The 14512-nt window shown below is 36.2% G+C and overlaps 1 protein-coding gene across 5 annotated transcripts in view; it reads right to left on the bottom strand.

Moving 5' to 3' along the window:
* CFAP20DC (CFAP20 domain containing) overlaps positions 1-14512 on the bottom strand; it is a 207591-nt gene that overhangs the window by 87014 nt on the left and 106065 nt on the right. For 4 of the 5 annotated variants that reach the window (XM_084903147.1, XM_084903145.1, XM_084903143.1 and 1 more), the window contains 3 exons: positions 3617-3753; positions 2789-2951; positions 1079-1195 (listed from right to left, as the gene is read on the bottom strand). In XM_084903147.1, coding sequence (XP_084759273.1) covers positions 1079-1195; positions 2789-2951; positions 3617-3753 — 417 coding nt within the window. The remainder of the gene's footprint in view (positions 1-1078; positions 1196-2788; positions 2952-3616; positions 3754-14512) is intronic. The other variant, XM_084903144.1, reaches the window with a different exon arrangement.

Genomic DNA, 14512 nt, shown 5'->3' with positions numbered 1-14512 from the left:
AAAGCAGCTAGAGGTGACACTGCAGGTTATATGCAATTTCTTTACAGTAGAATGTATTAAGATGAACTCAGCAGCATTTTTGTAGAGGCTCATAATATAATCCCTGAATATTTGCATGGGGACATTTTAGATTTAAGTTTCACAATATGTGATAAAAGTAATTCTAAAACCCATGTAATTTTTAAAGGGTCTTATATTTTTTCCCATTGGTTCTACATAAATTGGAATGTTTTCTTTAAATTACAATTGTTACTGAACTCCCTCTACTCTTTTAAACCAAGCTCTTTCCTTCAGGACCTTTAAGAAAATGGGTAAGGCATTAATTACTGATGAATTAATGTTTCTATCCACTATTTTGTAAAAATAACCAAAACCTAGCATGCTGAATTACGGCCTACCCAAGAACCCTACACTTTTGAGAAATTATGCTAACAGGCGTGCACATGATACATTCTGGGCTTGATGTAGGATAAACTAATGCAGGTGTAAAGAAATCTACATATACATGCTTCAAATCCAGCATTAAAAAAAGTAACTACAGTAGCCACCTATATTTGTCTAATGCTTTACTAGCAAAGAGTTGGAATTTTAACCTACATTGTAGTATCAGATGGCAAGGAGTTCAAAGGGAGAGGCAGAAAAAACAACCACCAAAAAAAAAAAAAAAAAAAAAAAAAAAAAAAAAAAAAAAGGGAAAAGATCTCAATGTAAAAAGAAGAGCCATAAATAAAACATGAAAAATTATGGGTTAAGCCCAATTTTAGTAAAGTCTATAGGCAGGAACTTCCTCTATCAAATGTGGGCTTTAAAAATAATAACTTAAACTTATTCAGCCTTTGAGAGTAGAATCAGAAAGTCCTTTATTTCTGTAGTACTGTCTATTTAATCCAGCAAATTTCTGTTAGGACTCTAGAGCAATTCTTTTGCAAAAAATTTGATTTCCACAATCCCTATAGAACAGACATTTAGATTTTAAATGAATTGGTTCATATTTCTTTGAAACTTACAACCTGCAGAGAGAGATTGCATTGCTCTGAATAATATACTGATATAAGATAGCATTGAATTAGTGCCATACCGCTGGGTGTCTCTGTCCTTTCTCTGTTGGTGCTTTTTAACCGTAATCTTCTCCTGTTATTATTCTTATCTGCTGATGGTTCTTGAGGGGGATGTGGATGCATAATATGCAGATTGGCTGGTACATTTTCGTATCAAAGAACAAAAAGCCAGAACAGAAAGTACTATATGGTTTGAAATAACTCAGTAAATATAATTATAGCTATAATGAGAATGTTCATGTATCATTTTGACATTATGTAAAGCTGTATAAAAACTTATTCCTTCACAGAAAATAGGTGTTTATTCTTATTCTAACATTAGGATTGTATCAGGTTTTCAAAATTACCAATACATTTTATTCATGTGACATAACCTTATAGAGAGAGCTACAAGTAATCTGATTAATGTTAATCATGCAATATGCTACATTAAAAATATAAAAAATGAAATTGACAGCCAATACCAAAAAATTTATTGCTTCCTTTAAAAGAGAAAGCATAGTTGCCTGGTTGTAGGCTGTGGGCTTGATCTCCAGTAGGGGGAGTTCAGGAGGCAGCTGATCAATGTTCTGCCCTCACATGGATGTTTCTTTTTTTCTCTCTCTCTCCCCTTCCCTCCCTCTCTAGAACTCAATAAAAATATTAAAAAATAAAAGGAAGCATAGTTAAGTATGATGCAATGAGAACTTAGAGGATAGTTTCCAGAAGAATGCTAGAAGACTGATATCAAACCTAAAGAATTCTTAAATATAATTTAATTCTGTAATAATATATTCATAGCAAGCGGCATTTAATATTTACTGAATGCTTAATTTATTGGCACAATATGACTGAGTTTTTCTCCTCACAATGACCCTTTGAAGCAGCTGTTATTGACCACTATTACTATGGCCGGTAGTAACTGTATCCCCATTTTATAGATGAGGAAACTGAGGCTTACAGAGTTTAAAAAACTTGATCAAGCTCTCACAGATAGTGGTAGGTCTCACAAACAGGTGGGGCTGGAACTAAATATCTATGTTATTCATTTCCCTGCTCAGTTTAATACTCCATGGAAGATGTAATTTATAATAGTGTTCATTAATTTCTAAATCAAATAAAATAAACTCAAATGTCTCCGTTTCAACTCTCACAAAGTCAGACCAGTAAGAGTAGAAAAACTGACAAGAAGTGAATTCGTCTCAATTCCTTCCAATGATTACAGACTTAAAATTGCTATACCTCTCGGTTAACTTTGAACTCTCAATCTGTAAAATGAGATGAAGTCTTTTCTTCATCAACAGGGTTGTTTTAGTATTAATAAGAGAAGACAAAGAACACTTTACAAATGGAAAAGATTAATTAAAAGATAAAACTAAATTAAAAAAACTTAAAATGCACATGAAATTCCTAAAATGTAGTGATAAAAGGATGTTATATTATTTCCTTAGCAGTCATCATAAAGTAAAAACACTGGGTACTACAGGAATTTGAAATAATGGAATAAATAGAATGATAGTTTTCAGAGGATTCATATATATATATATATATATATATATATATATATATTCACATATATATATTCACACACACATACATACACACACATATATGAATTCTAAACATATTTCAATATCTATGTGGTAATTGTCTGGACTTAAGATCTAGTCATAAATATAATTTCAATTTTAACAAGGTCATTTCTCACTATTTTCAGTAGCTACCAATCTTTATGCATGATTCATTCTTACCACGAACAGGTACAGTCAGCTTTATTTGGCGAATATTTTCTTTATCTCCTTGCTCCTCAGACTCAGAAATCAGCAAAGCTGACATTTCTGCACTGTTAACACTCCTCTCTACTGTGGACGGCTGGCATGATCGGTTATTTTTGGACCCAATGGATCTTATTGTCTATAAGGAAAAGAAATTAACTTGCACATTTTAAAATATAGGAACTACACTTATTTCTAATACCTACGTGGAAGAAATAATATTTAGAGAAATTAAGAATGAGAAAAAAAAAGTAGAAGAAATGAGAAATTTAAAAGTTGTTCGAGAGGGAAGTTAGGAAAGGAAATTAGAAACAAGGGGAGAAATAATGAGACAAAAAGACAAGTCTCCCAGACATGTAAATTAAAATGTGCTTATTTGCTACACTCCATCTTTCGGAGGTAGGAATTGAGATGAAAATTACTGTGATTGTCAGAAATTCAGAGGAAATTAAAAATAAAAATATAACATTTGAGAATCTGTTCAGCGTAAGGTTTCTGGTGAGGATCCAACTCCCTCCTGAGGGAGACCACAAACTGTGCTCACATATATTTTTACCTTTAAGTTTTGTGAACATATTTAATGAAAAGAATACTCAAAATTGTTAAGTGTGTTGACACGACAAAAAGGAAACAGTTTTAAGGTCTTTTAAAGTCCAGAGTTTCTGTTCAAAACTTACTCAAGCCTTCTGCTTTGGCATGGAGTCTCTCAAACCCCCTCATGCTGCCGCATCCAACCCCGCACTGGAAACGACCCTTCCCTCCCTGCCACTCACTGGAGATAGGGTCCTCAACCCGTGCTCCTACCTCACCGGACATCCTCAGGTTATTTCTTCTGCCAGAGAGTGGAGGTGGGCCAAGAACCTTGGATCCAAAGGCGATATGACAAACATCTTGATTTTTACTGTTCCGCACACTACCTGTCCCTCTGTTAAGGAACAGATCTGTTTTGTTAAAGGAAGGTAATAACAGTAAATTAATCAATGAAATGGCACTTATTAAAAATACAGATATAGGGGCCTGTTTGGAGGGTGGGCAGAAATCTATCATTTTAACAAGCTCACTATCATTTGAGAACTACTACTACAAATATTTTTCCTCAAAGAAAGAGAGAAAGAAAAGTGGAAAACTACTAAAAAATACATCTTATTTTTCTCTTTATGGGAATAATTTAAATAAGACTATGCAGCTCACCTGAACAAATATTTGCTTGAGTACTCTCTCAGGCATTTCCTAGAGGTTGTCAGTGACACAAAATAGATAAGACATATTGCTCGCCCTCAGGGAGTCTGAAGGGAGGTGATAGTAAAAGTAAACATAACTATAACATAAGGTGGACCAGTGGGAATGGTGACCTCCTGAATAGACCTTGAATGACTGAAGAGTTAAAAAATAAGAGATGTGCCGAAACCGGTTTGGCTAAGTGGTTAGAGCGTCAGCTTGCGGACTGAAAGGTCCCAGGTTCGATTCCGGTCAAGGGCATGTACCTTGGTTGCGGGCACATCCCCAGTGGGGAGTGTGCAAGAGGCAGCTGATCAAGGTTTCTCTCTCATCAATGTTTTCTAACTCTCTATTCCTCTCCCTCTCTGTAAAAAAATCAATAAAATACATATATAAAAAATAAGAGATGTAAGGTGCCCTAGGCCAGAGAAAGGGTCTGAATAAAGGCATTGGAAGAGCAAAAGGGTAGGGTATGCTTGGGGAATAATGAATGTACCAGTTTAGCTGGAAGGGTGGACTAGGGCCACATTGCAAAGAGCCTTTACATGCTAAGAGCTTACTCCAAAGTTGGTAGGCAATCACTGAAGGTTTGGGAGAGAAAGAGACAACTGGTATCACCTCCAGAATTAGGCAGGTATGCTCACCACAGCCTGCTGCCTTTTCCTTCCGGGCACACAGATAAATTATATTTCTGAGCCTTCCCTGTAGTTCCATGAACCATGTGATGGGTTCTGATTAAGGGAACGTGGGAAGTGTAAACCACTTCCTAAAACCCCCTGCATAATCCTCGGTGCTCTCTCTTCCCTCATCACTTGACAAGATGCAAAAGATTCAGTGAAAGGCTTTTCCCAGGGAAGCCACTAGATGAAAGGAGCCTGGGTCTCTGAGTGACCTATGGAAGGCTGCCGAAGGAACGCTTGATTAGACCAGAACTGTGGTTCCTTGTGACTATAGTTAGCCTCCACTCACCAATACAGCAGGTGAGGGTGATGGGCCTTGCCTCAAAATACTGCCCACAACCTGAAAAACCTTCTGCTGTGCCCACATGCAAGACAGGACCAACTGGAATAAGATGTTGGCCCTGAATGAGTCCACATTCGTTCTATAATCCTGGACATTTAAGAGCTACTGACCAAAAAAAAAAAAAAAAAACAAACCAAAAAACAAACAAACAAAAAAAACACACAAACCCCCCCCCCAAAAAAACCCACAAAAAATCCAAACCTAACAAAATAAAAAGGGCTTCCTCACATGTCCATAAAAATAGAACATTACAACTGCACAAACAATATTTCCAAACAAGCAACCATGATTAAATTTCCCTCATCAGTCCATTCAGTTCTCTGTAATTGTCCCTCTGGATCTGGGGTCAGTGAACTGCTTTCAAGAAGCCATCTGCTTTCAGACTAAAGAGTCCTAGAAATCCTGACTCAGTCCACTGGTGTGGCATGAAGTTTGTCTAAGCTTTGCCAGCATGAAAGTCTGGACCCAAGAGGCTTTGCTGAAGTATCTATCAGTAGTTCAAAAAAATCACCATTGTAATTAGCTAGGTATTAATAACAGGAACAGAACTAAGGGGAGGCCGGACATTAGAAGCATGGCCATCTGGGAAGCTTCAATAGAAGCTGCAACTTGTCTCTCCCCTGGGAACCAGTGATCCATTCCCTCTGCAGACCAATCACTGAGGGAAGGGACTGGACAAAGGGGAGCTGGGCACATGCGCAATAAGGTCTGGATGACATAGGAAATGTACCTGTCAGTCTAAACTGGGACAGAAATCATTGGCCAGAGGGGGTGGAGGCCACTACAAGCCAGTGAACATGTGGAAATACATGATTCCCATATAAAGCAGTTCATACCCTTGGGACTCTTGGCTCTTGTTATCCTCTTGCAGTTGCCTGTGTTCCTAGAAGCTGAATGGCCCATGGCCATGTAGACCCCATGTCCAATGAAAGATGGACTGTGTTGGGGACCACAAGCTAAACTAGCTGATGCTGGATTAGACTGTTGGATGAAACTCTGAACAATGGCTCTAATCCCAGCTCTGCTGAAGGCAAAATGGACTTCTTCCTTGGAGGGCCAGAGGGGAAATGGGACCTGGGAAATTCAGGAGTTTAATTCCACAGAAATAAAATTTTCTACAATATCTTCTCCTCCTGTACAAGCCTCAGAAAATTCCTTTTCTTCTGACATCTCAAGAAGCATACTTCCCCCGGCAACCGGGGGCAAGGTTAGCTCCCCAAGGATAACAAAACACCTGATCCTTTCTGGAAGTGTCCCTGCACACAAACCGAGCGTGTAGCTTAGAGCACAGCCTTCTTGCTAGCATCAGAGTAAAACAGAAACTGTCTGTAGATGATCACCTTAGATCAGGTTGTTTTTAACAATACCATAGAATGAATGGCAAGAGAACAGAAAAAAAAATGAGCACTGGCTTTCTGTCTAACCTATTCCCCTGAAACGTTCCTGCAGACAGCCAGCTGGTCTCATTGGCCTCTGCCATAGAGCTGTAATTTTATGGTGGGGGAATTAAAAGCCACCTTTCCAGGCAATAGCATGAGAAAAGGAATAAAAGTTGTGAAAACATGACGTACTTAGAAAGCTCCAAATATTTTTATCTGAGTGGGAGCAAAATGTGTGTGTTTAGGGTATTTTGGGTCTGTTTTAGTGTTTGTAATAAATAAAGGAAGCTGAAGAGATGGGCAAAGGCTAGATTACGGAATCCATTTGAGAGACTTTTGCTGGACAAAAGTTCTGAGGTGGATGGCTAGGTGAGAAGATAAATGATTCCAGTTTTCTTCAAATTCCCGAAGCCCTAGTAGGTAGAAGACTTATTCTATTTTTCCAAATGGCAGAATCAGAAGAAAGGAGTACAATTTAGGCAGTGATTTTTCTGTCACTTGGAAGGTATTCAAGCAGATGCCTGGAAAGCTATTCTGAATATTGTAAGGCACGTTCAGATATCAGGTAATCTCCCTAATTTCTATCTCTAGTCTGTGCTCTCTTTTGAATTTCACTCCTGATGGTACTAAATCCATCCAGGTTGAAAAGTCAGAATCTGGGTGTCATTCTTGGCAGTTCTTTCTAACCTCTCCATATCCAATCTATGTCTACTTCTCTCCATCTTCTCCACCAGCAATGCAATTCAAGCAACCATCATTCCTTTCCTGGATGATTTCAAAACCTCTCAAGTGATCTACTGTATCTACTCTGGCTCCCCGTCCCATGCCTTCTCCAAAATATAGCCAGAATGGTTTTACTCAAACATAAATCTGACTGGGTCATTCACTTTTTTCACTTAAAATGTTTCAATGGCTTCCCTGCTACTCATAAAATTAAGAAAAAAAAAACACACAAAAAAACGCTTAAAATCACCTGCAAAAATCTGCATGTTCCATCCTCATATCTTACATCCCTCATTTTCTGCTCTCTCCGCAGACGGGCATCCTCAGTTCTTCCTGCCTAGCAGAGCATTTGTACATGCTGGTCTCCGTGGCTAGAAGACTACTTTTCCTCTTGGCTGTTAGGTTTCTGCTCATGTATCACTTCCTCAGAATAATCTTCCCTGACGTCTCTGACCAGGGTAAAGTCCCCCAGTACAGGTACTTCCATAAACTTTCCTTTGCATAACTTGTCAGAATTGCACTTTTACATGCATTTATGGGTTCCTCTGATAATGTGCGCTTCCATAGATATAAGCTCAGTGGCCTGTTTTGTCACCCCTAAATTTCTAGCACCTAGACCTTTGCCTGACACAAAGTACATAATAAAACCTTGTTGAGTAAAATGAATGAATCATTAAATGTAATGGGTCAGAATAGAAGTTGGATTGAATGACTAAATATTTCTAACTATGATTAGAATTTCATTTTAAGAAAAATCCAATGGAAGGTTTTTTGTATAAAACTAGGAGGAAGACTGAACAGAACTGGACAACTGCCAGGAAGTGGGGGATGAGAGAGAAGGGTCAACAGTGAGCAAGACATCGGTATTTACATAAATGGTGTGTGGCTCTCAGCAGCAGCAGTGCTATTGTACCAGAGTCAGATGCCTATTCAGTTATAGGAGAAAGTTTGTAGTGTTATCAAATAGACATGGCTATGTGTGAATCCGTATTTCCCGCCCCCCCCCCGGCCCTCAGGTATTTACAAATATCCATTTAGTCAACAAAACACTGTTAGCCTCTCAGGATCAGCAATAGAAATAAACAACACACAAATTATAGGTCTTTTGTGACCGGTAGAACAAATTCTAACCTACTGATTTTGTTCTCAAATGTATATTTCCCAGAAAAAAAATAGCCACTCAGAGTACTGAAGGGCTGTATGGAATACGACATAGGCCGAGATGGGAATTTTTGGTACCATAATAAGAATCGCCCCTCCTTTCCCCCCCAGTGATGGAAACCATGAGGGTATGGGTGTATCTTTCTGTTCAAACATCTTACGGTGGCTATTTCCTTGATGTTTTTTCATATTATTTATCTCTGTGCAGGTTCCCTCATGAAGTAGTTAAGTTCTAATAGAAAGACCATTGATTTGGTACTGTATGTACTCCCATCTACTGAACCAGCATAGCTCGTGGTAGACAATGGATAAATCTCATCAAAACTGAGGCTAGTATCTATGACTAAAAAGAGGATTTTGAGGAAGGAGTATTAAAAAAATCACATTGAAAAAGGAACAACTGTCTTAGGATGCAATGTATATAGTTAATACTTTATGACATGTTTGAAAGTTGCTAAGAGAGTAGATCTTAAAAGTCCTTATGACAAGAAAAAACTTTTTGTTACTATGTTAAGTAGACTTATTGTGGTGATCATTTCATTATATATATAAATATTATATCATTATGCTGCACCCTGAAACTAATACGTATTATAATATTTAATATATAATTATACCTTAATAATTAAAAAAACATTATACTGATGCAGTTCCAATTATAATTACAACAAAATAAACATATCAACTAGTTAACAGTTATTTAAAATATTAAAATTCCTAAGTACCTTGAATTTCTTGCTTAGTGGTAGTTACCCATTGGATATTAAAGACATATTTAAACCTGATATGATATAATCCCCTAAATCACAGTAAATTACATTATTTTGTATTTTTATAAGAGCATCTACTATTGCCGAAACCGGTTTGGCTCAGTGGTAGAGTGTCGGTCTGCGGACTGAAAGGTCCCGGGTTTGATTCCGGTCAAGGGCATGTACCTTGGTTGCGGGCACATCCCCGGTAGGGGATGTGCAGGAGGCAGGCTGGTCGATGTTTCTCTCTCATCGACGTTTCTGGCTCTCTATCTCTCACCCTTCCTCTCTGTAAAAAATCAATAAAATAAAAAAAAGATTAAAAAAAAAAGAGCATCTACTATTGAATTTCTCTAAAGAATAATATAACATCATGTATTTAAATTTACATTTATTTTCTAACTTTTACAAATTTTAATACATTTTCACCCCACAAAGCAAAGTATACCAATACTCCACTACTTAGTTTCTCTTTTGTTGTTGTTTCACTTATTTATGCATTTATTGGTTGACTCTTGTTATGTGCCCTGACAAGAGATCGAACCCGCAGCCTTGGCATATCATGATGACACTAACTAACAGGATATAAACATGTATCATACTATGTATTTACTATAATAGGGTCCTAATTAAAACCTACAAGGAAAAGTAAGTGAGACCTTTGGTTTGTAAAGTAAAAAGTAGAAGGGACAAAGTTTCTATAATGATAAAAATCTTAAAAGAAAACTAAAAGCCGAAATGTATGCCTTTTGAATTCTAAAAGGTGTTCTTTTAAGAGCTGACATCAATATGCATAACATAAGGTTAAAATCAAGATTAGATTAAAGCCATGCTCTAAGCAGTTCATTTTTTTGAGTTTGTGGAAAATGAATTTGGTGTAGGTCAGAGACGTTACCATTAATTATTTTGCTATTTTACTGAAGGGTACATGCCTTTGTAGTTAGATTATAAAACCCGAGGGTTTACTCTCTAATTGTCTTTTAGAAAAGTAAACATTCATTTTTGTCTCAAGATACAATGTTGTAATAATTATAGTCATTTCTGTTTGCAGGGATTTCAAAGCTTAACCAGAAAATCCGGCTGAATTTTCAACTCTAATCATTGAGGGGTCATGTTCAAGACTTACATCTATTATCTAATAATCAAATCAAAATTAAACTTATACTATAATCCAGACTTTGAATTAGATTAATTTTATTTTACTAGATGAGCATTGGTATAAAGAATGTGAAAAAGAAAGGCTTATCTAGTAGAGCAATATTATTTTTGACAAGGTACCCTTTCTAAACCTCACCTTCTTCAGTTATAAGATTGGGAAAATAATACAATAGCACTTAAGTAATGTATTTTTTTGTTATATTACATAAAACATGCTAAATACTATACATAATTTACAAATATAAATGATGTAATATTTGCATTTATAAATATGTAATAAATATCTTCCCTCTTGAATAGCATTTAATAATTTGCAAAGTCCATTCATAATCCTTTATTGTCCCAGTAGTGACTGAGGCTCACAGAGATAAAGTGCCGTATTTTTCGGACCATAAGACGCACCGGACCATAAGACACACCAGTTTTTAGAGAAGGGAAATGAAGAAAAAAAGATTCTGAAACAAATAGTGTCCTAAAATATTTTATGTGCATTAAAACCCAACATCACAGTCATAAACACATGTAATCAACCCTGTAAAGTAAACAGCAGCATTTAGAACCATTTTAGAGCCGGGCAAGCACACAGAGACCACACAGAGCCGGGCAAGTAAAAAAACTTTTTTCTTACAGTATATGTGTAGGCTATATTTGGACCATAAGACACAGGGACTTTTTCCCCCCACTTCTGGTGGGGAAAAAGTGCGTCTTATGGTCCGAAAAATACGGTAATTAGTGAGTGGTAGAGCTGGGATAACCCGGCAGTGTGGTTTCACCAATGCATTCTTAACTACTGCCCTCCATTATGATGCAATTTCTCACTATTACTTTTAAGAATTAGTTTCAGGAAAGCCTTCTTCTGTTATAGGAAACTTCTATTTCTAAGCCAAATGATGAAAGTTATATGTATATGAATATGAATATGTATATTTACACTAGAGGCCCAATGCACAAAATTCAAGCATAGGTAGGGTTCCTAGGCTTGGCCAGCGATCAGGGCTGATCTGTGGAGTGACCAGCAGGGCAATTGGATGCCCCTGCTGGCACCTGCCTTGGCTGGCCTGGGGCCTATGGGCTGGGGCAGCTCCTGCATTGAGCATCTGTTCCTTGGTGGTCAGTGTGAGTAATAGACTGGTTATTCCACTGGTAGTTCTGTTGTTAGGTTGATTTGCATATTAGCCTTTTATTATATAGGATGTATAGGATGTATACATCTGGAAAATGTTGACTATTATACTATGTAAAGGGTTTAGTGCATGGAACATAGTAAAAAATAAAATAAATTTAGCTTTAATGATGAAGGCAATGATGATGATGATTTGTTGCTTAATATACTTACTTGCTCAAATTATTTGGTTAGCATTTGATTCAATAATTTGATCACTAAATCAACCAACTTACTGAGCTCCTGACATTAATCAACCAACTTACTGAGCTCCTGACATATAAAGCATTGAGTTAGGAGCTAGAGATACTACAATAAAGAAGACTGAAATTTTTAAGCTCAAATTCCAGAATGGGAGACAAAAATAAGCAAACAAGTAAACAAGAAAATATCAGGTAATAAGAGCTGTGATGAAAATAAAAATAGGGTAATATTATAGTGTCTTGGGAGTTATTGGAAGTCATTGATGATTCTAGTCCTATGTTCACTATTAGTAAAAAGATATGTCAGCATAATTCATATTGATATAGTATGAATTATGATATAGTATATTTCATTATTAATTAATAAACAAATTTAATATTTATTTATATACTTAAAAGAGTTTATTTTGACAATAATTCTGGATCCCCTTCCCATTACGTATTTTATTTAATTAATTAATTTTTTTTTTGCCAGGTTAGTGTTAATTTAAAAATACACAAAATAGAAAAATTTTACATCCAAGTGTGATAACCTTACTTATACACTGTTCCATACTCACCTGATTTTGTTTGCATCCTTATGCAAACATTCAGAATAGATAAATTTGATTCTGTTTTTTTGCTACAGTTCATGTAAACAGTTGAGACTGCTACATAAAGTAGGTTGTCTCAGTTGACTCAAGAGTGTGGAGAAGATCTGAGTAAACAGGAGGTGGATAAAGTGCTAAAGGACTGCTGTGTGTAAAGGGACAGTACAATCTTGACAGTTGTCACAAACAACTGCCCCATTGAATGTCAGCTTTAGGAAGGACAGCAGAGCCAGCAGAGGTGGAAGTAGAGGCTCAGTTGCTTCAGAAGACAACAGAGCAAGAGGGACTGACCATCTTGAGGCCTATGGCATTGCACTGCTCAGGGGACAGAAGGGATTGCATTAAGCCAGGCTGGGGTCACCTTCAGTTGCATCGCTCCAAGAAGAGACCATCAGAACCCTCTTTGCAGTACAATTTGAAAATCCTGGTTATTTGGTTTCATTCTCATAATACAGTGTATTCTGACATGGGCAGGATGATGAAAATCATGGTTTAATATTCTACTTTTCCAACTTAATACCAACAAGGTCTAAGTTATGTTTACAAGATAAAAAAAAAACCCTCAAAGTTTTTAATATTTAAAATGCCTAGAAGCCAATTTTTCATCTTTGATGATCTATCTATCTGCTAAGACTTCTGTTAATTTCATTAAACAAACCAAATTGAATTGTTGTTTTTTAAAAAAATATATTTTATTGATTTTTTACAGAGAGGAAGGGAGAGCGATAGAGAGCTAGAAATGTCGATGAGAGAGAAACACCGACCAGCTGCCTCCTGCACACCCCCTACCGGGGATGTGCCCGCAACCAAGGTACATGCCTTGACCAGAATCGAACCCGGGACCTTTCAGTCGCAGACCGATGCTCTACCACTGAGCCAAATCGGTTTCGGCCCAAATTGAATTGTTTTACTATTAGGTTTCTATGGCCACTTTACCTTGTAAAACAACCCATTATGTATTTTAAATGCAAATATTGATATAAATAAATATATGTTAATTTAATAATAATTCTTTGGATATTAAAAAGACAGAAAACTGTACAGAAGTTAAAAATGCCTCATAATTGTAGTAATATACAGCTGCTGACATAATCATGAATATATGAATATATTTAGAAAATTAAAATTCTCTAGTAAAGAGATAATATGAGAAATAAAAGTCTTATCTTCCCTCCACTGCCTCTACTAGTCTCTGTTTTAAAGGTAATTAAGTTTCTTGTGTTTCCTCAAAAATGTATACATATACTAGCATCCATAAGCACTACTACTGGGATCATATAGAAACAGCATTCTTTGTCTCAATTTTTTGCTGATTGGCATAGCTTAGAGACCTTACTAGACCATCACAAGAAGATTGGTTCATCTATACATCTGCATACATAATATCTTATTGTGTGCATATTTAATCAATTCTCTATTATGCACAAATAGTTTGTCTCTAGGCTTTTGTTATAAGCAATGCTGTAATAGACATCTATGGGAAAAATATAAAGGTTGGAATAAGTCAATCCTGCAAAATTAGCACAATTATCAAACTGATTAAGTATATTTTCATATTTAATATTATGTTTTATATATAAAAGTTTTTTTTACATTTGGCAGAAATACCACAAAAAAATTAAAATTGACTCTATAAGTGATTTGTGCTATTACAGACACTGGATCACCATCTATACTAACTTCCTTTCACATCTAAAAATTTTTAATGAAGAAGTGTGGTTAATTATGCCTCATTTTTACTAAAGAAAGAGAAAGAAGATATACATTTCAAATATAAGAGGTGGCTGAGTTTACTCTGAATTAGGATCAAACATTGCAACTAGAAATTGTGGTATCTCTATAACCAATAATCCTAAAACAAGGTTTATCAAAGGTCTGAGTTTAGAAAAGAAATAAAAATAAAAAGTGTCTTGGTTTTTCCTGAAGTCAGAATCTTACTCTTTTGTTTTTAGATTCTACTTTACAGTAGATTTTGTTACTTGACTCAAATTTTACTTTCATAATGTGGAATCCAAGAAGAAATTTTAATAAGAACCTTAATAATGCCAACTACAGCTAGATGATTATTTCCTGGTTTTGCTAGATGCATTAATTCACCTATTCACGGTTGTGCTAGGAGATAGGGATGCTTCTTATTTAAAAGGAGCAAAAGTCCAATGAGACTGCTGCTGTGGAAAGAAGGGCACTTGAGAGAACTGCCTCCTAATTTTTAAGTAAATTATGAGTTTTGATTTGTGCTTAGTGGACTATCACGTCTTGTCATTAGTAGCTGAATGATCAACTTCAATAATCAGACCTGATTCTCTGGTTTAATGAAACTGGGGTCCCATTAAT

Source organism: Pipistrellus hanaki, assembly GCF_964339955.1.
Source record: "Pipistrellus hanaki genome assembly, chromosome: 13".
Lineage (NCBI taxonomy): Eukaryota > Metazoa > Chordata > Mammalia > Chiroptera > Vespertilionidae > Pipistrellus > Pipistrellus hanaki.
This window is presented reverse-complemented; position numbering and strand designations above follow the sequence as displayed.